This window comes from Vipera berus (assembly GCF_964194415.1).
Source record: "Vipera berus genome assembly, chromosome: 3".
In the NCBI taxonomy this organism is placed as follows: domain Eukaryota; kingdom Metazoa; phylum Chordata; class Lepidosauria; order Squamata; family Viperidae; genus Vipera; species Vipera berus.
The window spans coordinates 191,669,097-191,693,130 of record NC_138204.1 but is presented as its reverse complement, the minus strand read 5'-3'; the positions used below and the strand labels follow the sequence as shown (position 1 = coordinate 191,693,130).

The 24,034-nt window shown below is 37.6% G+C and overlaps 2 protein-coding genes across 2 annotated transcripts in view; both read right to left on the bottom strand.

Annotated features, from left to right (window-relative positions):
- The window catches only part of NDUFAF6 (NADH:ubiquinone oxidoreductase complex assembly factor 6), a 310,512-nt gene that overhangs the window by 148,660 nt on the left and 137,818 nt on the right, over positions 1-24,034 (bottom strand). The window lies entirely within an intron of this gene.
- On the bottom strand, positions 4,480-23,452 carry PLEKHF2 (pleckstrin homology and FYVE domain containing 2). The gene is made up of 2 exons (XM_081325170.1): positions 23,261-23,452; positions 4,480-8,035 (listed from the first exon to the last, which is right to left on the bottom strand). The coding sequence occupies exon 2, from the start codon at positions 8,019-8,021 to the stop codon at positions 7,272-7,274; it is 750 nt and encodes a 249-aa protein (XP_081181296.1). The 5' UTR covers positions 8,022-8,035; positions 23,261-23,452; the 3' UTR covers positions 4,480-7,271.

The window sequence follows — 24,034 nt, the reverse complement described above, 5'->3', positions numbered from 1 at the left end:
TAAAATACTATTTGTTACAAATTTTAACTGGTGAAAGATTCACTGAGCTCAGTCAATATTAACCTGTAAATGAAAAATTCATTGAAGTGTGGTAAACCAGAGACTGGGCTGCAAGACAAATGATTTTACAGTGAAACATCTACCCACTCCCCTTGGCTACCTCAAATTCAGTAAGTAGAAGACCACCATGCTCAAGCAATTTTCTCAGAAATGTTCTCCTTTTTTAAAAAAAAAAATGAAAATACCATGAAATTGAATGAGAATGAATAGATTAATTTTTTTGCAAACATAGTAATGTACAATTTTAAGTGTGTAGCGAACGAAAGGTAGGGTGCTTTGGTCTTTCTTACATAGCCAATTAAGACTTTTTTTAAATTGTTCTTTGTTGGTCCAAAAATAATTTCTGAGAAAGTGTTTTTTCCATGATCCTGGTCAAAAGAAAAAAAAAACGTCCTGGGGAAGCTTGAACATCATTTCAAGGAATCAAGAAAAGGTACTGGTAGTCCTCAACTTACGACCACAATTGAGCCCAATATTTCTGTTGCTAAGTGAGGCATTTGTTAAGTGAGTTTTGCCCCATTTTACAACTTTTCTTGCCACAGTTGTAAAGTGAATCACTGCAGTTGCTAAGTTACTAACTTACTTTCTGACTTTGCTTGTCAGGAGGTCACAAAAGGTGATCACATGACCCCGGGATACTGCAATGTCAATTGCCAAGTGTCTGAATTTTGATCACATGACCATGGGGATGCTGCAGTCTTGTGAAAAACAGTCACTTTTTTCAGGGACCTAACTTCGAACAGTCATTAAATGAACTGTTGTAAGTTAAGGACTACCTGTAATTGTCATGTCTTTGTATGTTATTCAATGTCCCTTTCATGCTTTGTTGCTGGATTTAATATTATAACGTTGAATGGAGGTTTTAGTATTTGTCACAGAATAATTAGTAATATACATGTCATCTAGAAACTAGTTCACAATTGTCTTCATTCTCCAATTTCAGGCATTCATTGTCAAGTGTTCCCCATTTCCCCAAAACATCAAGCTGACCAGAGTTTGCACTAGAAAATTTCATTTCCCTTGGGTTATATAGTGCCCAATAACTTTATAATACCTGCTAATGTACATATATCCCTAAGAACATACCGGAACAAGAAGCAAAATCTACCTCAGGAAACAATACTTCAAAATGGTTTCAGCTTTAGTGAACTCCAGTCAGGATAAACTCCATGTTCTTGCTCCATCAGACCCACTGTCAACTGGTTTTTGAAGATATATATGCAAATAGTCATAAATGCAAAGTCAGCCCCAGATCACAGACTGCAACTAATTTGCCCATTCTTGCCTAACCATCAGGCCTCTCTAAAGAAACATAATTGATTTTTTTATCTTTAGTAACCAATTCACTTAAGGGGATGGTAAAATTTTGTTTATTGAAAGTCCCCACAGCAAGCCTGAATTTTACATCCCCAATTGCTTCATCAGGCCCAAAGAAACCCTTCAAGAAGGTGGTACAAATTGTTCCACAGAAATGGGGGTAGCATTGACAATAGAGTCCCTACAATGGACCTTTCTTTGGAACTGGATCCTCAAAAGGCCTCTCCCTGATTTAACTACAGAATCATTTCAGATCAGGCAGTCTTGGAAATATCCAGACACTGAGGTAAGGTAATAACCAGCAATTTAAACTGTACCTAGATGACTGACCAAGAGTGCAGCTTCTTGAACAGAGATATTAGCAAAGATAGGCGCACCCATAGCCACTTGGCAGTGTGTGTTGAACAGTTGCAGATAGTCTTCAAGAGCAACTCCACAAAGAACAAATTGTAGTAGTCCAACCATGAGGTGACAAGGGCATGAATGTATATGTACTGTACTTCCTGATTAAAGAAAGGACACAGCTAGCATATCAGATATAATTGTCCAAAGGCTCTCCTTGGCCATAGTTTCCTTTTACTGCTCAGGCTGTGAACTAGTTTATGAATGAACTCTATTCAAAGGAAGCATGATCCAACTCAGAGCTGTAAATGGATCATCTTAGGATTCAGAAGGCTTTTGAACACAAAGCCACAATCTTACAATCTATGTGTAACATGTTAAAAGAAAGCAAAACATAAACATACATTGTTCCATTAATGTTAGAGCATAACTTTCCTTCTCCAAATAGTCATCAACTGTTTTGTGATGAAATAAAATGAAATTTGGCCTCGGATGATGCATCAAGATCTTGTGACTCTGATGCAACACAGAGGAACTCTGAACGTTCCTGTGCTAAGCTGTGCAAACAAACTACATACCAATAAAGAAGGATATTTGTAGGTCAGGGTTGAAATGAGGGGTCCTTGGTGGTCGTTTCCTTGCAGACATTTCATGAAACAAACTAGGTAACATCATCAGTGCACTGATGTTATCTAGTTTGGGTAAGGAAACATCTACAAGAAAACCACCAAAGACCCCCTCAAATTACAAACCAGCTTAAAAACAAAACTACAGTGAGACCACAAAACTCTCAACCAAGTCCTGTTTTTATTGCTTTTGGCTTTGTTTTTCCCTATTCTTTATCCATCATTATTGCTATTTTCTGGGTTTCTTTTTTTAAACTGAACAGAGCTAGTTCTATTAATAGTTCAGAGTTGCTCCTTTTGATTGAGGGTGTGTTTAATTTAATGGTCAACATGTGGAACTACACTTAACTGCCAGACCTCAGACTCTCTAAAAACCAGTTTGTGGTCACTCTATATCCTGCTTACAAGAGAGGCAACTCCATAGCCCTCAACATACAGTAATTCTGAAACCCTTTTGCAAGCCACAAGTTGGATTTCTGCTGAGAGCAATCCTGTTCTCCAGAAATCCACTATGGGAGGAGTTTTAGAAAATAAGAAAAAAGGGAGCAATGATGCTCACGTTTCCATCTTGTCCTTCTCATCATTATATGGCCTTTAACAGATTCCCCCTGGGGAATAGGGGATAATGGGAAGTCACTGACATGAGGAAAAAAATCAGTTTAAAAAGGAATGTTTCTATATTTGTATTTGGGGTTTTCAGATGAAAGCCTAATGAGAAAGGGTAAATAAAATTTTTATTAGACATTTTCAAGAAGTATAAATATAGACAGAATAAAAAGAGTAAAATACATAAATCTAAAATATTGCAATTAGTTTTTCAATATATCATTAAGAGTTATAGGATCTGTTATATTGCTTTAAAAACTTAGAAGTAATTACTGTTGGGTCAAAACATCAAAATGTGATTACAAAATTGAAGCCCTGTCCCTTTTTAATGGGTGTTACCAATGCAGATCAAAAAGGAATAGGCTTTAATTAATTAGGCAATTATCAGACTATTCTGAATGTTTTAACTTCCCCACTAATACCCTCGGGTGGTGTCAAGAGTAAATCAAATCTAGATACGTATTATGCCTGAACACATAGAAACTCACACAACACAAACCTATGTCAGTTTTTGCTACATTTGGCAATTAACAGGAAGATCTTCTTTTTGTTCTTGGGCTACAAGCAATCCACAATTTCTCCCAAGAGATGTGTTGTGATTCAACTGGAAAACAAGCTCTCCACCCTTGTGCCTTCCCTCCAGTTTCAGCAAGGAATGAAGGATATGTATTTGGGGGGTGGGGGTATAAACTACCAATGTAAGATTAGTTTGCAAATTGTGTTACAACACTGATACAGAGAAATGAGGACTTTTTGCAAAAGCCCTGTGGCATTCAGGAATGTGGCACATGTTCAAATGTTATAGTATTCAAATCCATAAAAGAAAAAAAATAACCCTCAAGTTTAGCAAGCCTGAACAGAAAAAGCTTGGATTTCAGCCTCCAAAACGTTTTGCTTCTTTTATTCATCTCTACCATTTTATCAGAATTTTTTTCAAGTTAAATATTTTCCTTTTTAGACCCCTCAAATATTGCCAAATATAACTACAACAAAAATGGGACTTAAAGCCAGTGTAGTTAAGCAACAGCATTATTCCAGAGAACCTTCAGCCAGAAATTAAATCTTGCACCTGGGATCCTAGGAACATAAGAAATGTTGGAGAACAAAGGGTCTTGGTGCAAATTACAGAAATTTAATTAAACAGCAGTTAAGAAAACATCTAAGGGATATAATGACCATTTCTTCTGTTCATATCAAGCTACTTCATTAAGTTGCAAGTTATACATTCAGAGTCATTTACTATTTACAAAAATAGACGTTTCCCTGTGTATTTGAACAAATCAATCATTTAAAAATAAACAAGTTCTTTGACTGGTTGCCACCCTTAATTTTAAGAAATAACATCTTTGATCACCTATGGAAGCATTCCAAAATCCTCTTTTCATATTAAAATTTCTCGAACTTGTAAGTAATGTTTAACTATATCTTTTTCACAGTGCACTTTTAATTTCTTTTTACACACTGTAGGAGCAAGCAAAAAAGCCTTGTTTATTGATAGTTGCCCTCAGATTTAATGAAAACAGCATAGTCTGACAAAATTACAAAATCATTTATTAAGCCTTTCACAAAGTTGACTTAACACACAAAATAGCTTTCCAATATAAAATTATGAGCAAAATCATAAAATTAGTAACCTTCTTTCACACTCATAATCTTATGATTACTTATTTTACATTGTCAATTGGAAACAGCATCAGGGATTAATTGTAGCATATGCAAATTTCATTTGTATGCAATGACTGGATTTGAGGACTGATAGGAGGAGCTTGTGGCCAAATAAATGAAAGTGCTGAAGCATATGTGCAGCATATAAAGATAACTGGGCAAATATAAAAATTACATTCAATACTGAATACAGATTTTTACACAATGTAGACTAAGCATTAAGAAAATTGAATTATATGCACATAACCTACAGTTCATATCTGGGTTACAGAGAAAGGAAGATTTAACTAATCAGTAGAAAAAAATAAAGTATAACATATCCAGCCAATTCAAAAAGTTTTCATTGGCTTCTTCATAAAGAAGCACACATTGGAGGACATCCTTCAAACTATCCGTTTCCAAGCATCAATAGTAATTATGGAAATATTAATGCACAGATAGACAATCATCTTTAGTGCTTATTATCAGACACAAGAGAAGGCCTTGATCAGACATAATGTAAGTATATGGTCTGCCATAAGAATAAGCCTCAGTGAACCCCAGATGATCGCCTCTAACGTTAGCCTTAAAAGTTTTAGAATTAATTTGTTTGTCAAATTATCTAAATTCAGTCCAATTTCACTCTATAGTTTATGTGATTTGCCTATAAGATTAACCACAATATGGGGTTCAGACTATACACTAAACTTTGGTTAACATAGAGGAAGCCTTCAATCTCTTCATAACTGCGTAAGGACAAGCATCACTGAAGTTAATTATTGTCAGGATGAAGCTGTTGTGTATATTATAGTATACTAAAAATAATCATTCTATTAAAACTACCTTTACTACAATTAAATGAAACTTTCAAATATTGTGTCCTCAAATATTGAATTTTAGAGTTCAAGGAACATAGGAAAGCTGTGGGAGACCTGAGCGTTTCAAAAATTATGTGCATAAGTTTGAACTCCCAGCATTAATGCAAGGCCCTTCTCTATTTAGGCATTTGTTTAGGCATTTGAGTATCAACTGGGAATTTAGCCTTTTGGATTCTCACCATCAATACAGCTTTTCTACAGATTCTAAGCAAGTCAATAGAGCCCACGCTTCATCACTTTATAGCTAGATTCCTCATATGACTTTTTTTTGCCCCAACTTGGTATTATACTCTTCATTCAACTAGATTATAGAGTGGTAGACAAGTTCACAGATGCAAATCTAATGATTTATTTAATAAATATAGTCAGACAGAAAAGAAAACAGTGCCGAAATTGTGACTTACTAAGCACATTACTCAATATAATTTTTGCACAAATAATATTCAGCATATTATTTATAAATTCTCAGGTGCTATTGAATTCCCACACAATTCCGTCAAGAGACTTCTGTGTAAAACAATTAAACGTACTATTATATAAAAATAGAAATATGTTGTGGGATTTTACAAAACTTTATAGGTAAGTTGACATTTTTCTAAAATTGACACCATTGTAGAAAGAATATTGTACAAACTAAGAAATTTACTGGAAACACCTTTTGTACTATTTGTCAGGGCTTGGTTTTAGACATTTAAAATAAAGTCACCTGCAATTCATTTACATCTTGAGGTCAGCTGTGTACAAATGTTGTTATTTCAAATGAATAGCTAGCCTATTCTCCCAATTTGTGCTTTTAGAACACAGTTTATTTTTAAATCCACGTCCTATAGTTTAAAAATGTTAGTGAATGATCTAAGGATTTAAATATCAAATCAAAACATTACAGCAAATAACATGATCTGAGACAAGAGTTTTCACTTAACCATACCTGATAATTATAAACATTTAACAATATCATACAAGTTTGAAAGTAGTTTAGCTATCAATCTATCTGAAAAATTAATTTCTTAAAAGCCCCCATTAGTTTTATTCATTTTGTGGGAGCACCATGCTTGTGATCAACTCACAATAATAATTGTGCAATAGTATTGAATCTGTCTTCATCTTGCGTCTTTGTGCAAGGAAATGCTGGACAGCCCTCAGTTCTAGGGATGAAATCACAACTCTTATTACTGAAATCCCATTATACAAGAGCAATTAATCCTAACAGCACCATTTCTTAGATCATGCCAGAGGGTGCAAGGTTATTTTTTTTCCTGCAACAGTGCAATCATTACAAGGCACTGCTTGGTGTATAACATTTTGCATTGCTTTTAAATAGTTAACATTTCAGAATTTATAATATATAGAATAAAAGTAAACTATCAGTTTCAAAGTTTGGTTAGATGTCCTTTTCAATCTGCTAACCAAATTACCAGTTTCATACAGGTTTAATTCCCCTATCCTAATATTAAAAGAATTCATACAATGGAATACTTATCAGTACAAACTGCAAAGAAAACAATTGTGCTATATTTTCTAATCTTCCTGTTCAGAGAAGGGGAACTGCTAACCAATTCACTTGTAGAAAGAAAATCAAGTATACGTGGCTGGAAAGTATTTGCAACAGTCAATCCCTGCAGAAAGAGTAATGACATTTTTGGAGGTTTAAATACTGAGGCACATATGATTCAAAGGTTTTTCAGGCAAATTTAATGGCTAGGGTAGATTTCTCAGGAGAACTTGTAACTAGAGGTTTTTCATACAACAACTCAAGTTCAAACACCAACTGTAATATAAAAATATTTTCTTCCATTATTTAGTCACTGCTGTCATCGTCATCATCATCATCTGATATGTCATTTAAAGGAGGCTTTGGTGACTGGCTATAAGAGTCTGATCTTGTAGGCTGGCCTGTTGACATCTCTCCCATGGAAAGGAATTCATAACAAAAGTCACAGATTCGCACAGGCTTGGAAGACTGACTGGGAATAAGAAACCTCTTTTCAGAGCAGGGTCCACAGACAACAAATCCACATTTCCGACAGTGGTGTCGACGATTCACAGGGGTAAATTTTGCTTTCTGGCAGCGCATGCAAACAGTGGCTTCTGAGTCGGGTACCCAGACAGCTGCATGCTCATTACTGGGCGTCTTCCCACTTTTGGACAGCAAATCAGAAACACATTTATTTATGTGGTTCATCCATTCAGATTTTTCTGTGGCAGTAGCAGCATATACTGCAAAAGATTTAGTTGGAGTTTTGATAAGCCATCCATTCCGCAAATCCCCCTCATCTTGGATAGATTCAATAGTGACGTTTTCAAGAGGAATGATATGCTGCTTATTATATTTCTTCTTCTGGATAACAATGTTACCATATACAAGGATATCATTGAATAAAAAAAACTGCCTTGCTTTTGGTTTCTTCCTACACAGCTTTGTTAATACTCCTTCACCAATGAGGACACGGCCAGGAATGGTCAGAGGCTGACCAGCAGCTCCAAAACAGTTTTCCACTACGCTTATTCGCCTAGTATTTGCTTCACTGTTTGCCAAGCGATCCACCATGTTTCACCACGTTCCTACAACAGAGAAGAATAAATAATTAAGGCACTGCAGCTATTCAATCAAAAGCTATACATGAAGCATAACATATAGAGCTGACAACGCCTCCCCACCCTTATTTAAATATATACAGGATGTTTTCAAAAATAAGAGGGAATTTCTAGGGCATCAACTAAAACCCCCAAAACACTCTTCAGAATTGGAGACAATCTTCCACTCCGTGTATGAACAGAGTAAAAATGACGACCTTAAAGGCGTTGTGCAGGAAAAAAGGAGAAACATTTTTTTTAAATCCAAAACAAGGTAACAAACAGAAGCAGCTCAGTCGCTTGCCTCCCTAATACACTGAACTATAAGTAGGAGGAAGAGATATAGCACCATCCCTCTTGCAAGATCTTGTTATTATAGCCAATCTCAATAGAAATGGTTGTAGTCTTCCTGCAGAGTTGTTTTCTGAGTCTGGTCTACCAGTAGGACCAACAATATATGGATGCAGGAGAACCCTATTGAATTTGGTAGGGAACATTGCTACTTGAAAGCTGTGACTTGAATTTTCAATTAACCACTTTGTGGTTCATTTAAATTGTGTATGAAATAAATGAGACAGATTGTGAGCTAATAGAACCAAAACCAATACAATATTGGAAGTTCCAGATTTTACTTGAGACAATCCAGACAAGTCATGTGAGGCAAGTAGGACTAACTAGTATGCCTCTCTCCTCTTCTCCCCACCTCTTTGTGTGGCCTGTGGCTGTACTACTCCCAAAATTTTCTCGCTCCTCCTTTTCTCTTACTTCTTTTAACCATGCACCAATGTTCCCTATAATTTTTAATATGTTGTGTGGAAAAAAAATTATACAGGTTTCCCAAAATCAAGCTCAAATTTGCACCACAATAAAAGCAAATTATACATATATGTAAAAGCAACATGGAAGAATGTTTATATAAATTTCTTAAAGCACAGAAACTAGGAAGTATAGTACATCACATACATACATGCTTAAAAGTTGTACCTTTAGGTAATTTGTTACTCCTGAGAACTGTAGCAATTAGCCCAAGATCACCCAGCTGGTTATATGCTTAAGATAGGGCTATAACTCACAATTTTTTGGTTTCTAGCCTGAAGACTTCTAGCCTGAACCATTATCCCAAACTGGCTCTACATGAATATGCTTATAGATCAACCTAAGAATTGTTAACCATGGATAATTACAATCAATATTTTATACACATTTACAATTGTTTCAGGAGGAACTGATATTCTAATGCAGACATGTCAAACACAAGGCCCGGGGGCCGGATCCGGCCCGCAAAGTGGTTTCATGCGGCCCACGAAGCCATCCTGGAAACAGTGAGGGAACAGCCCCCACTGCCATGGCCATGGCCCAGAGACCCTCCTCCTGCCAGAGACCCTCATATCTGTCCCACTCCTGCCCAGGCCCCCATAGGCACCCTTGATGCGAACCATGTAGAGTTGGCCATACCCACCCAGTAGGCCTATACGCACTCCAGCCACGCCCACCCAGTAGGCCACTCCCACCCTGGCCACACCCACCCGGCCCCCTGAGGGCAACCGCAATGCTGATGCGGCCCTCAATGAAATTGAGTTTGACACCCCTGTTCTAATGAAACAAAACTAGAAGCTACAGAAATCTCCTTTCCCATTTATACTTTTACATGTAGTTTACCCCTACATGCTTATTTTTATATTAGAATGCACAGGTAGTAATCTTATCATTCAGTATACATTTGCAACTTTTATGTTATCTAAAATATAGTTCAACTGTTACTCATAGATGCCTGGACCTATTAAAGGACTGGAGCCATGGTAATCACTCAGTTCTAATGAGATTTTAAATAGATTAATGTATTCACAAGAAAATCTCTTTTAGCACTTGTGTAAGGAGAAACAGAAAAAACCATTTTGAAGGAGTCTTAACATATTTATACTCACTAGATTTGCTCAGTTTGGATAGCAACTTTAATTGGAATTCTAATTTTAAAAAAACTTTTGAGCAATGTTGTTCAAATCAGAATAAAAGTGTTCTAGAATAGTGAATGCCAAAAAATAGCAGAAATGGAATTCCTTGCACTTTCTAGCTGCTTTTAAAGAAAATATATAGCTTGCAAATTATTAAAACTATTTCTATGGTGAATGAAACTATTCTGAGGAAAAAATGGGTCTTTCTAAACACTAAAACAAGAAAAACTCATTCAAAAGAAAGAGCATGCCTGTTCTGCTATTTTAATAGATTGGCTATAATGACTTTATAATTAATCTCTTTCTATGAGAAGGCAACACTGTGTGACAGGATGGAATTACTGGGCATTAGGCTGGTTTTACAACTTATCTCACCTTAGTACTTTATTACACCAAAAGAATCAAGAGGTGGCTATAAACAGATTGAGAAACACTTATCTGATATCTGTACATCTCTACACTCAGATTCAATCTTTCTCAAAATCAAGAATTCCAGTGTAACAAATTCCTCCCAAAATTTCATTATTCCCACATTATTAAATCTTCCACATTGAGCTGATCTCATACTCTGATATTCTTTTCCCTTTCTCCATCCTCTGAAGAAGTAAAATAACAAAAAAAGTCAGAAACTTTCTGAAGAAATTATGATTGGCAGAGTTTGCCCTCATGAGAAGTCACAACTTTGTGTGGGGGACCTTTGTGCTCTCTGAGCTTGCTTGTTTTCTAGCAGACGTTTCATTACCCAAATAGAAAACATCAGTGCTAGTCCCTTCTTCATGCCTTTTTGAAAGATCTGTCACACCTTCTCTTTATACATATGAGAATGGTCACATACATTAGCAATAACTTTTATTTAATAACTTTTATTTAATCCTTCTATTTAGGCATTTTCTATACGAGAATTTTAAACCAGTTAGAAAGCAGCTCCAGGCACCTGTGTTCCTACAGTTAAAACCACTCTCCAGCACCAACTCAGTTATAGTGAGGTGAGATGATTATCACAAAGCCGGGTTGTTTTCTGGTTTTTAAATGCTATGACTCTGTTCCCTCACTGGAGGGAACTCTTGGCTCACTCTCCAAGTTTCTGAGCTTCAGATTCCACAAGGGAAATATTAGATTGACAGATTTGTTCCTCCTCAGTAACCTAAACAAAACAGCAGGACTAGAAGTGTTTTTGTTAAATCTCCCCCTTTCCCTCAACAAAGGAGGCTGACATGGTCTTTTCTTCTTTTAGATCACTCACTTTTACATAAAGTGGAAGTGAAAAAGGTTTTATTGCTGCAGGAGTCCCAGCAGTTTAGGACCTTCAAATTGAAGATATAGATATGACTATTTTAACATATTATTCCATTTGCCATTCTACCATTTTTCTTTCATGTGAATGAACTGTATCTTTCAACTACTGTACTCCAGATGTGAAAATCCTTGCATCAGACCTCAGCTATGCCTATAAAGTCATATGACATTCCCATATAAAGTTCAATCTCATCTTTATTCCTATACTTTAACACAGTGCTTTTTCACCTTTTTCAGATTATAGTACACTGTCAACATGTTCACTTGTGTGGATATAAATCTCATAGGTGGGACTTCCAGGTTACAAAACTGGAAGTCTTGTGACATCACAGGTTGCTGAGACCTGAGAGGAGAAATGGAGGCAGTTGGGCTCTGGCGATGTCATAGCAATGGGGCTCTAGCTATGCAGCTATGCAACACTTCCTGTCATTTATTTGTGGCTCACTGATGCGATACACACATAGACCTTTTGCAGCACCATAGCAGTTGAAGACTGCTGTTTAATATAGAGCCAATAATGGTATTAACATTGATTTGAAAAGTTCATCCTAATTTTCACTGAACAACCCACTATTGTACAGTGTTTCTCAAGGTATGTGGACTTTGACTTTGAATATCCCAGCCAAGGTGCTGCCTGGAGAATTCTAGAAACTGAAATCCACACATCTTAAAAGTTGCTGAGGTTGAAAAACACTGATTAACTAGACCCCAATCTAGTTATTCTTCCACTTATACCTATAAAAATTGTTGTTAGCTGCGAAGTCGTGTCCAACCCATCGCGACCCTATGGACAACGTTCCTCCAGGCCTTCCTGTCCTCTACCATCTTCTGGAATCCATTTAAGCTCACGCCTACTGCTTCAGTGACTCCAACCAGCCACCTCATTCTCTGTCGTTCCATTCTTCTATTGCCCTCAATCTTTCCCAGCATTAGGCTCTTCTCCAGTGAGTCCTTCCTTCTCATTAGGTGGCCAAAGTATTTGAGTTTTAGCTTCAGGATCTAGCCTTCTAAAGAGCAGTCAGGGTTGATCTCCTCTAGGACTGACCGGTTTGATCGCCTTGCAGTCCAAGGGACTCGCAGGAGTCTTCTCCAGCACCATAGTTCAAAGGCCTCAATTCTTTGGTGCTCAGCCTTTTTTATGGTCCAACTTTCACTGCCATACATTGCAACTGGGAAGACCATAGCCTTGACTATACGCACTTTTGTTGACAGGGTGATGTCTCTGCTTTTTAGTGTGCTGTCTATAAAAATACAACATGCTATTTCTGGGCTTTGACATCTAATCCAAACTATAACTAACACTTTACTATACAGCACTGATCTTTTAATCTAATGTCCTCATTCAGTAATAATTACATCAGGAATGCTACACTTGTATCCTTTACTGAGCAGGGACTGGAGTGGACTAGATCTGAAAAGTCCATTCCAATTCTCTAATCAGCTCTGCTTTTCATCTTAGAAATGAAAAGCATCGGACTTGAGCCTTTCTTATATATAGGCTTCTTTTCCTAAATAGAAATGGATGTTATTTATTATTACATTTATATGCCACATCTCTCAATTACAAATGTAACACAAAACAATGCAATATTTTGCAACTTTATCCGGATTAAGTGGTAAACATTTGCAAAATCTGACTCTGCTCAATAGTTCATAGTTGAATTTCTCTACCTAAAACATTAGGAACAAGACTTAATTATAGCACATGAAGAGAAGAAATTGGCTGTTATTTTTGTTAAGTATCTCATAGAAAAAAGTAAAAGTAAAATTGCAGACCAAAGATACCAAGAATATAATTATTCATTTCACAAGAGCCTAATATAAATTGTGATTGAATACAGAATGTGGAATTTAAAATTCCTAGCTGAATCAAGTGTTTCAGTTTTTAAATTAAAGATTATCAGTTAAAAATGATCTTTTGGAGAACTAGGAAAGGAAATAAATAAATTATGACCCAAGTATCAGTTCCTTAATAATGCTTTCATCCAAAAAACAGACAGAGTCCAAAGCTCTAGTTATGTAGTAATTCCTATTGTTAGTTACACCACAATGAATTTCACAAACACAGCCACTTTTTTCTCCTGTCAAAAAAGGCACCACTTTAGCATCCATAAACATATAGGCGGAGTGCAGAACAGTTTTAAATGAAGGTAATAGTAAGGTTTTAATGATGCTGAACTACAATTACATTAATGGAATGATACAGTCACAGTCACAGTCACAGACAACTACCTGTTTCCAGGAAGTTTTAGAATTCAGGAAAATATTTGCTTAACTATAATACACACTGATAACCTTAATGAGTTTGTCACTAAACTAATTTCACACAATGAATTAAGCCAAGATTTATTTTAATTAGGTTGAATAGATCACAATGGTTGGTTCTCTGATACCCATAGTTCAGTTTACAAACTATAATGGCTTATATAAGACTGCACATTAAATCAAAACCAAATAAATCACATTATGATCTACTGCAATGTATGATCTTTCCCTCAAAGTAATCCAATTATCATGGTGAATTTGTGGAAAATACGGTAGATTACCGATAAACCATCTCAGGAAAAGAAAAAAACACAATAACATGAAATTAGAATAAAACCAAATATGTTACAATTACTTCTATGCACTTTCAATCAATTATTCATCCACTTAGCAGTAAGCAATTGTTCAACGTATACTTCAATTATTCAAGAAGGAAGACATACAGTATTCATTGTTATCTAATTACTGCTGTCTAATTTAAATTCCAGATATGCACAAGAAAAAAAAAGGTTATGTGGATGTATATAATGCAAGATACTTGGATAGAAGTTTGTCTAGAAATGTTACAGTATTAGCTTAGTTTTAAAAATTGTTTAAATATATACATATTATAAGGATTCAATCATTTTTTTCTAAGAACTTTAGATACTTTCCTTTTGATTAACTCCCGGGCTTCCCACTATATTTTCTTGCCAACACAGACTAACATAGCTCTCTTCCCATAACATCATGTTTTCAGTTATTCCATTGTAGTAGGCCCCAAATCAAATTTACTGTGAGTAAAAAGTTTGAGATAAAATATTTTCAATAGTAGTTACAATACACTATTTTCCTTTATTTAAAAAAGCTATTTGTGGCACATTTCATATGTCTGCCATGACACAACTTTGGTTGCCTTGCCAGTACTTGACAGAGCTGCTGAGACCATTCACACGAGTGGTAAAAATAGATAGATGGCATAGGTGTACATTCAAACCCACTGCAACATCCTTAAACTACATATGCTAAGTTAGAGATATGAAGAATGCTCTTGTTCGGGTTCATCTGAATATGAGTAAAATACTTTCTAGATATTTATGTTTGGCATGGAAGGATAGGGAAGTAGAGGATAGTTGGTGGCAGAACAAATATACGGGCTATATGCCTTGCAGTATTATTATACTTGCCCCAACTCCTGCCAACCTAGCAGTTTGAAAGCATGCAAATACAAGTAGATAAATAGGTACCACTTTGGTGGGAAGGTAACAGCATTCCATGCACTTTTGGCGGTATAGTTATGCCGGTCACATTACCCAGAAGCGTCTTCAGACAATGCTGGCTCTTCAACTGTGAGTCAGAGTTAAGCCCCACCCCTTAAAACTGGACATGACTGGCATAATGATTTCCACAATCGGATTATAATACTGGGATTACCCGGGAAAGTTCCATTAACAATATGCACAAAAAGTTGGTTTGACAGATAAAGCTTTGCAGCCATACAACATTCCAATACTATAAGAAATTCAAGATCCCCCACTGATTTTGATGCTACTTATACAGCATTTTCTGTTTTGAATCATATCAAAATGATAAATAGCAGTGTTTTGCAGGAATAACTAATAATATGATGTTAACTTGATAGCATACAGGGAAACTTTGTACTTTGCTGCCTTACCAAATTGAAAAAGGTGGAAATTTGAGTGTTTTATTTATGGAATAATGTCTATCTACTTATTGGTATTAATATCATAACCACAAATTTAATACTGCCTGGAGCATAATAGCCAATGTACTGGTATCCAATGTGATATCCAGTATAGAATATTTAAATATATACTAATATTTGTCTATCACCCTTGTACATTTTGAAAAGACCAAAATCTATTCTTTAGTAGGCTCTTTCAGAAAGTAAAGATGTCAGAGATATCCACAAATAAATTATATTATCAGATCATCTGCTCCATATTTGTAGCCCCTTTTTTGCCTAATATTCTACCTACTTATACAAGTTAACAACTGAATTGATCCAGCTTGTATCTGGCAAAATACAGGGAGTGCAGAATTATTAGGCAAGTTGTATTTTTGAGGATTAATTTTATTATTGAACAACAACCATGTTCTCAATGAACCCAAAAAACTCATTAATATCAAAGCTGAATATTTTTGGAAGTAGTTTTTAGTTTGTTTTTAGTTATAGCTATTTTAGGGGGATATCTGTGTGTGCAGGTGACTATTACTGTGCATAATTATTAGGCAACTTAACAAAAAACAAATATATACCCATTTCAATTATTTATTTTTACCAGTGAAACCAATATAACATCTCAACATTCACAAATATACATTTCTGACATTCAAAAACATAACAAAAACAAATCAGTGACCAATATAGCCACCTTTCTTTGCAAGGACACTCAAAAGCCTGCCATCCATGGATTCTGTCAGTGTTTTGATCTGTTCACCATCAACATTGCGTGCAGCAGCAACCACAGCCTCCCAGACACTGTTCAGAGAGGTGTACTGTTTTCCCTCCTTGTAAATCTCACATTTGATGATGGACCACAGGTTCTCAATGGGGTTCAGATCAGGTGAACAAGGAGGCCATGTCATTAGATTTCCTTCTTTTATACCCTTTCTTGCCAGCCACGCTGTGGAGTACTTGGACGCGTGTGATGGAGCATTGTCCTGCATGAAAATCATGTTTTTCTTGAAGGATGCAGACTTCTTCCTGTACCACTGCTTGAAGAAGGTGTCTTCCAGAAACTGGCAGTAGGACTGGGAGTTGAGCTTGACTCCATCCTCAACCCGAAAAGGCCCCACAAGCTCATCTTTGATGATACCAGCCCAAACCAGTACTCCACCTCCACCTTGCTGGCGTCTGAGTCGGACTGGAGCTCTCTGCCCTTTACCAATCCAGCCACGGGCCCATCCATCTGGCCCATCAAGACTCACTCTCATTTCATCAGTCCATAAAACCTTAGAAAAATCAGTCTTGAGATATTTCTTGGCCCAGTCTTGACGTTTCAGCTTGTGTGTCTTGTTCAGTGGTGGTCGTCTTTCAGCCTTTCTTACCTTGGCCATGTCTCTGAGTATTGCACACCTTGTGCTTTTGGGCACTCCAGTGATGTTGCAGCTCTGAAATATGGCCAAACTGGTGGCAAGTGGCATCTTGGCAGCTGCACGCTTGACTTTTCTCAGTTCATGGGCAGTTATTTTGCGCCTTGGTTTCTCCACACGCTTCTTGCGACCCTGTTGACTATTTTGAATGAAACGCTTGATTGTTCGATGATCACGCTTCAGAAGCTTTGCAATTTTAAGAGTGCTGCATCCCTCTGCAAGATATCTCACTATTTTTGACTTTTCTGAGCCTGTCAAGTCCTTCTTTTGACCCATTTTGCCAAAGGAAAGGAAGTTGCCTAATAATTATGCACACCTGATACAGGGTGTTGATGTCATTAGACCACACCCCTTCTCATTACAGAGATGCACATCACCTAATATGCTTAATTGGTAGTAGGCTTTCGAGCCTATACAGCTTGGAGTAAGACAACATGCATAAAGAGGATGATGTGGTCAAAATACTCATTTGCCTAATAATTCTGCACTCCCTGTACGTGGCCCCCGAAATGGGGGGAGGAGTTGCCCACTATCACAATAATAGGACTAAGATCTCATGAGAAGATTTCTCACAAAGGTAAAACTAAAGAACCATGACAGGGTACAATAGTCAAAAAAGCAGATGAAGCAAATGAAAGTAAATATAAACCAAAAATACTCTGCTAAAGGGAAGCCACAGAGTAATAACCATGTCCTTAGCTTTCGGCTGTATTCTGAATCACTTTTAGAAGTCTAGAAACTATTATTTCTCATTTCCTTACAGAAGCTTATTTAAAGTTTTAAAAATCACTTGAAAGGGAACAGATACATCTGTACAGTATTGCCTACATGATCATCCAAAACAACCCTCTAATTAGAGAAATAGTACACATATTACACAAGTATAAGTGATAACTAATCTTTTCACATTATCAATCACCAGTTTCAAGCTAAAGTGATGCCCAGTACAAACTCTTCAACATGATATTGCCTCTGAACAGATATTTTACATATAGGTGCATGCTTTTCATTTTTTTGCTTCTATTAATAAACTGCCAGTATTGTCCACAAGGAGAGTGAAAAAAGTCAAGATGGTGGTCACAAGTGCTTCAATCACTATTTTGACTTTTCTTTACCACCACCACTCCCATGATAGTCATTTATATAGTACATCTGAGTACTGTAGGTTTTCAACAAATTTCTTATAAGAAAGTAATTAGTCAATCAATTCCACATATATCAATATGGACGTAATATAAGCAAAGGTAGAATCATACATTATTACACTAACATTCACAATAAAATAAATAAATCACATAGTAATTTAATTAAATTTAATAATTTGATTTCTATACCACCCTTCTCCCGAAGGACTCAGGGCGGTGAACAGGGCAATACACAGTAAAAATCGAATACAAAAATTAAAAAACCATTAAACATCATGCCCATAAAATCAATCCATATTAAAATTAAAACTAGTTTTAAAAACCCAACCCCATCCCGTCAGACCAGGCCAGCTTGTTCAAAAAAGAATGTTTTGAGATTGCGCCGGAAGGAGCAAAGGTCGGGGGCCATCCGGAGCTCAACCGGTAAGCGGTTCCAACGGTCTGGCGCGCCCACAGAGAACGCTCTCCCCCTTTATTTAATTTGTTATACTTAAATTTTAAATATCTTGCTGAAAGATTAATATCAATTCAAGCACTTTCTAGGAAAGTTATACAAAGAAATCAGATTAGTATTATATACAGACAGAGTTTAGGCTTTATCCTCACATGAAGAAATTATTAACTATAAAAAATTAAGTTATTTTTGCTTGTGCTTACCTTTCTCATAATTTTTCTAAGTAATACCATTTAAAACATTTATTATATTACTGTCCCAAATCTGTGTCTCAGCTACAGTGGCTGAAATGAATTTTTTTGCTGTATGTGGTTGCTGGAACTCAATCTATTAATAAATATCAAAAGGAATGTACAGTAGTGATAAATGGGCTACGCTATGCAAACAGTCTGGTGTGTCCCCCATTGTGGGCCTGTTCGCTCTTTTATAATCCCTTCCTCTTCAATTTTTCCCCCTCAAGGAGAGGGGGGACAAACTATTTCTGTAGGCAATCTTTCCTGTGCTCGAGCCATTTTTTTTTTCTTACATTCTCCCACACAAAGCAGAGAGAATGGAGAGGAATGGATTATAAGAGAAAAAGTTAAGCACACAATGAGGAATATACTGGGTAGTTTGTACAACGTGCTTGTGGCTCTCAGTCCCTGAGCATGCTCAGAGCTACTGATACCACCACATCCCTTTCAATGTGTACTCCCCACTGTGTGCCTGCCTACTTTATTGTAATCCCTTCCTTTCAACCTCCCATTTAGGTTTGTAAAAGAAAAGGAAAAAAAGGTTGGGGACAGGAACAGATATACTGATTGCAATGGCAATCACATCACTGAGGGATGCTGTGAAAGTTATAAATACAGGTTTGGTCAAAAAGTTATTTTTTCAGCATCACTGTAATTTCAAACCTACCCCAGTGGTGTTCAGGAAGCTATTCAACCTATAAAAAATCCAGTTATTCTCCCAGACTTTGGGGCAAAGCGTAAATTAGATGGACTTTCTGTGTTTTAATGTGTTTCTGGGGCCATTCGCAATTCTTTTGTTAAAAACTTTTTGTTTTTAATTATTTCTTATTTCTAATTGGGAATTGCATGGCCTATAAATTGTATAAATACAAAGAACAAAAAAAACCACAATACTAATCAAAATCAAAACAAGGGATCCAGTTACTCAATAGAGTGAAAAATATATTGACAGACTAAGATCTTATTTTAAACTGCATTTTATTTTATTTTCTCCAAATGGACAAATCTTATCACACATGGATTCTCTATAGAGGTAAAATAGAATAAGTACTTTCAAGAATCTCCAGAATCTACCAAAGAAGATTAAAAGTAGGGAATAGAATTAATTGCCAGGAACTCTAAAAATTGGGCCATGGTAGTTTCAGCCTGAGTGCTATAATGTTACTCTTCTTCTCTTGATGAGTAGGTATTATATAGCCTGAGTCAGGGAACTTCTCCATTATTTACTGACCACTTCATGGCCACCGCCTTATTTGTATAAAAGACATAATGACCTGGATATCTCTACATTTGCTTTTAGATTCCTAAATACCACATAAGAGCATAATAAGTTCAAGAATTTCCACACAACTAAAAACAGGTGTCCAGGTTAAACCATTCAAGTATTATGTTAGAACGTACTCATTAAGAATCTGACAGGTTACAGATAGTGGCGAAATCTGAAGCTGACCTGAAAGATTATTTTACAAAGGAAGGCAAATTTAATATTTTAACTATGCTGAAATCATTAGAATTTTGGGAAATGATTTCAATGGCAAAATTAGATAAAACATAAATAATACATATAAATGTATGTTCAATTCTACACTGGAATTATCTGGAAATTCATTTTTTCAAAAAATGTAAATCATATGAGTGAAAAGAGACAGAGAAGCATCCCTCTTCCTTCACAGCAGGAAACAATGCTTTTAGGCCGCTATGCCCTTCTATTTACTCCCTTCCAAAATTCAGGAATACATAATCAAATGTACAAACAAGATTTGCCCCTGATTTATTGCATGAAAATTTAAATCTTTGCAATGCATAGGAAGTTTTCAATTAACAAAAACAAATCCCACAATTAACAATTATCAAGGCAAAAAACAAAAAAAAATCCACAAGGCCCTAAAATAGTAAGTTTTAAGATCTTTTCTTATTCTCAGTAGTCCATTTGGACAAAACAATAAAATCTGGTCAATTTTAAACCTCTGAATTTAAGGATCATTCTTAAATTTATGGTGTTACTAAGCCAGTTCAGAATATAAAGATACAACAGTAAAGTCACATGATCATGCAGTAAACACAGATGTTGCTCAATTGGTATGGCAACAGGTATCAACAAGTATACTGCTGATCTACCAACAGCCTAATCTCTTTCTGCCAGTAAATCTGAGACTATTACACTGATTTCTGAAGATCTGCAGCAATACAAAGCCAAAACTATGCACCTATATTTCAGTTTAAAAAAATCGTCATACAAATGAAATTTATGATTTTGCAAAGTCTATGCACTGCAATAATTAGATAATAGTATTTTATTATTTGTTTTTGTTGTTTTAGAACACAATTTATAATCTGAAAGCTACCTACCTAGTTTATATATAAAAGAAAGAAGTTTTTAATACAAATTGCAAGAATAATCATGCAATGGGTAAAACTCAAATTTATATCCACATACGTGTTTGTAAAAAGTGCAGATGTCAGCAGTATCATTTTAAAAGGAAATAAAATTAAACATAAATCATTGCAATGATTCATGACATTTAATATGCCTTTAATTAAATGTCATGCTGCAAACTGCTGGAACAAGAATGTGCCCATTTACCTATGTTACTCTTATGAACTCTACTGATTGTCATTTTCTTCTATTTTTTATGTATAGATGGAATACTTTTGTAGCCAAAACATCCACATGAAATGGATTGAAGATCCAAGATTTGCAGTAGAAAAAATATATACTGTAGGCAAAAAAATTAAAAATTTCCCCTTTGAAAGGGTTACTCAATTTCACATACATTTTAACAACCACAGTTCTTGTACTATTGAATAAAAGAAATTAGAGTAATTTTCTAAAAATAAAATACTTAAATAAGATAATCTGTATTTACAAAAAAAGGAAAATATCAGTTTAAAGCATTAAAACCAGAGCAGCAAGTGAAATCTTGTTCATAAAAATGAACTAATGTTTTCACAAACATATAAATCTGTTAACAAAAAGCAATCCTACAGAAAGCCTGAAAACTGTAAAATAAAAAAGTAAACCATTTGAATGAACTATGTTCATCAGTAGGTACTATTTTTTTTTTGTTGTTAGTTGCGAAGTCGTGTCCGACCCATCGCGACCCTATGGACAATGTTCCTCCAGGCCTTCCTGTCCTCTACCAAGTACTATTTAGGCACCTTATAAAACTGTTTCTAGATAATTGTACTTTTAAAGATGGCATACCTTGTTTAGAAAAACAAGTTTATTTATTTAGAAAATTTATTTGCCACTCATCTTTATTGAATAAATCACAATTGTATGAATGCACTCGATTATATTGTAAATCAATGTGTCAAATGAACCTAACTAGAACAGTTTCACTGATGTAACCTCATATTCTGTCAATATTAATTCTGCCTCATTTTAAGTGGTGTTTTTGAAGTTAAGTAACTCTTGAGTTTCCTAAATAAATAAGGAAGTGAAATTCCAATATTATTAAAGGCTGATAAGGAACCGGCATTTTCATTTCAGGATAAGTACCGAAACTGGGATCAGTTCTTTCTCCAAGACATCCAAGGAGGGAGTAATCTTTTTTAATACCGGCAGTTTAGAATATCTCGGCTGGGCCCAACTCACAGAAAGAATACAAGACTAAACCCAAGAGAATCTAACTTTTTTCAAAGAAGAATCCACGCCTAGCTAACCCTGTTGACAGGCGCAGGAAGTTCACCGCTTCCCGATGCAAAACAATCGCACTCTATCGCGAAACTCGAGAAAAGAAACGCAACACACGCGCGTCCTTTTTTTCCCTTTTTTCTTTTACAGACGGGCTTTCGACTTCCTTCTCTTCTCCAAAAACGTTGCTCACGGGAACTTTTGCTTCCAGCGCCAGAACGAAACCCAAAAGAAAAAGAAAAGGGAAAAAAAAGCGAGGGATCGAGACCGACGGTCCGTCAATCCGGAGAAAGGTGCGGGTGTGTGGGAAACAAAATGTTATTCGGGTTCGCCGAGAGCAGGGGTCGGCAACCTCGGCTCTTTTATGACTCGTGGACTTCAACTCCCAGAATTCCTGAGCCAGCTATGCTGGCTCAGGAATTCTGGGAGTTGAAGTCCACGAGTCATAAAAGAGCCGAGGTTGCCGACCCCTGGCCGAGAGGAAAGCAGAAGGCGCGACACGCCGATCCGGGACTCCAAAGGTGCAACGTAGAGACCAAGGAGGCGCTCCCACCTCCCACTGGGTGGAAACTTTTTGCGAGCGCTTTGAGGCGACCATCCTCTGGCTGTAGAATTGAGGGGACTTGTTCCCCGCTTCGTGCGGGGGCTGCTCCGAGGGAGCCCCTGGGAAGAGGGGGCAAAGACTGTCGCAAAGGGGAAAGAGCTCTCTCCGAGACCGGCCCGTCTCCCTCGGGTTCCCTGCCGCCCTCCTGCGGCCAGGCGTCCCGAGCCAAAGCCAAGTCAGGCGCCGCTACCGCCTCGACGCGAGGGCTCCGGGGATGCCTGAACTCCCTCACGGCCTCCCCCTCGGCTCAACGGCCCCAACCGACGGCACCTGAAGGAGCAACCAGAGGGAGGGAAGGAAGAAAGAAAGCGAGGCAGAGAAGGAAATGGACCCCCCCCGTCCCGCCGCTCTCGTTCCCTCACGACTAAAAGATGCGCGGGCTCCGCCGAGTACCTTCCCCAACATGGCCGCGAATCCCCCTCCGACGGCGAAACTTTCCTGAGCTCCGCCGCCCCTCCGTTAGCCTCTCCCATCATCTGACTCGCTTCCCGACCGACCTCCCGACCCCTGCCGCCCAAGTCCGCCGCTTACTGAGAGACCGAAGCGCGCCTTCCCCCAGGTCAGCGGCTGGCCGCTCTCGCTTCGGGCTTCCACCGCCGCCGCCGCCGCCGCCGCTGGAACTAATCTGCTACCGACGCTCCGCCTGCCGAGGCGCGCACACACACCCAAACCGGCCTCCCCAGCGCAGGGTGGAGCCCCAGCTTCGACCGCAACCGCCCGCCCGTTCCATTCCCGGAGGAAACTGAGAGGCGGAGCCAACGCCATCTTGGGAGAATCGGCGGACCGAGCGGATTGGCCGCTTGAAGGGAAAGAGGCGGCTCCAGCCTATGGCGGTTAATCCTCAAAACCGAGGGGGGGGGCGGGCTTTTCGTTTTTAACGGCTGCGAAGGTGGCGGGCGGGGAGGGAGGGAGGGAGGGGTGAAGCTGGCAGCGCTTCTTTCGCGTGGTTTTGAGGAGCTGCGTTCGCGTTGGGCCCTCCTCTCCGTTCTTAGCTCGCGGGCCCTGGAAGCGTCGGGTTAAGTATAAACTTTTCAGAAAAATTGCGCAACCTATGTGGAAGGGCAAGCCAACCTTGGATTAACCATTACGCAAAACAAGCGCGTGCTTAGGGCAGTGTTTCCCAACCTAGGAACTTGAAGATGCGTGGACTTCAACTCCCAGAATTCCCCAGCCTAAGGTTGGGAAACGCTGGCTTAGGGCACTAGGAAGGGGGGCACCCCAGAGTTTTTCTCCGGAACTGTCATGCCCTCCTTCCCTCTTTCACTGCCACACTCGACTTCAGTCTGTGTTTTGGGGGTTTTTTTG

What these genes read in the sequence shown, in the direction of transcription:
- PLEKHF2 (XM_081325170.1), bottom strand. Translation starts at nt 8,021, where the DNA reads ATGGTGGATCGCTTGGCAAACAGTGAAGCAAATACTAGGCGAATAAGC.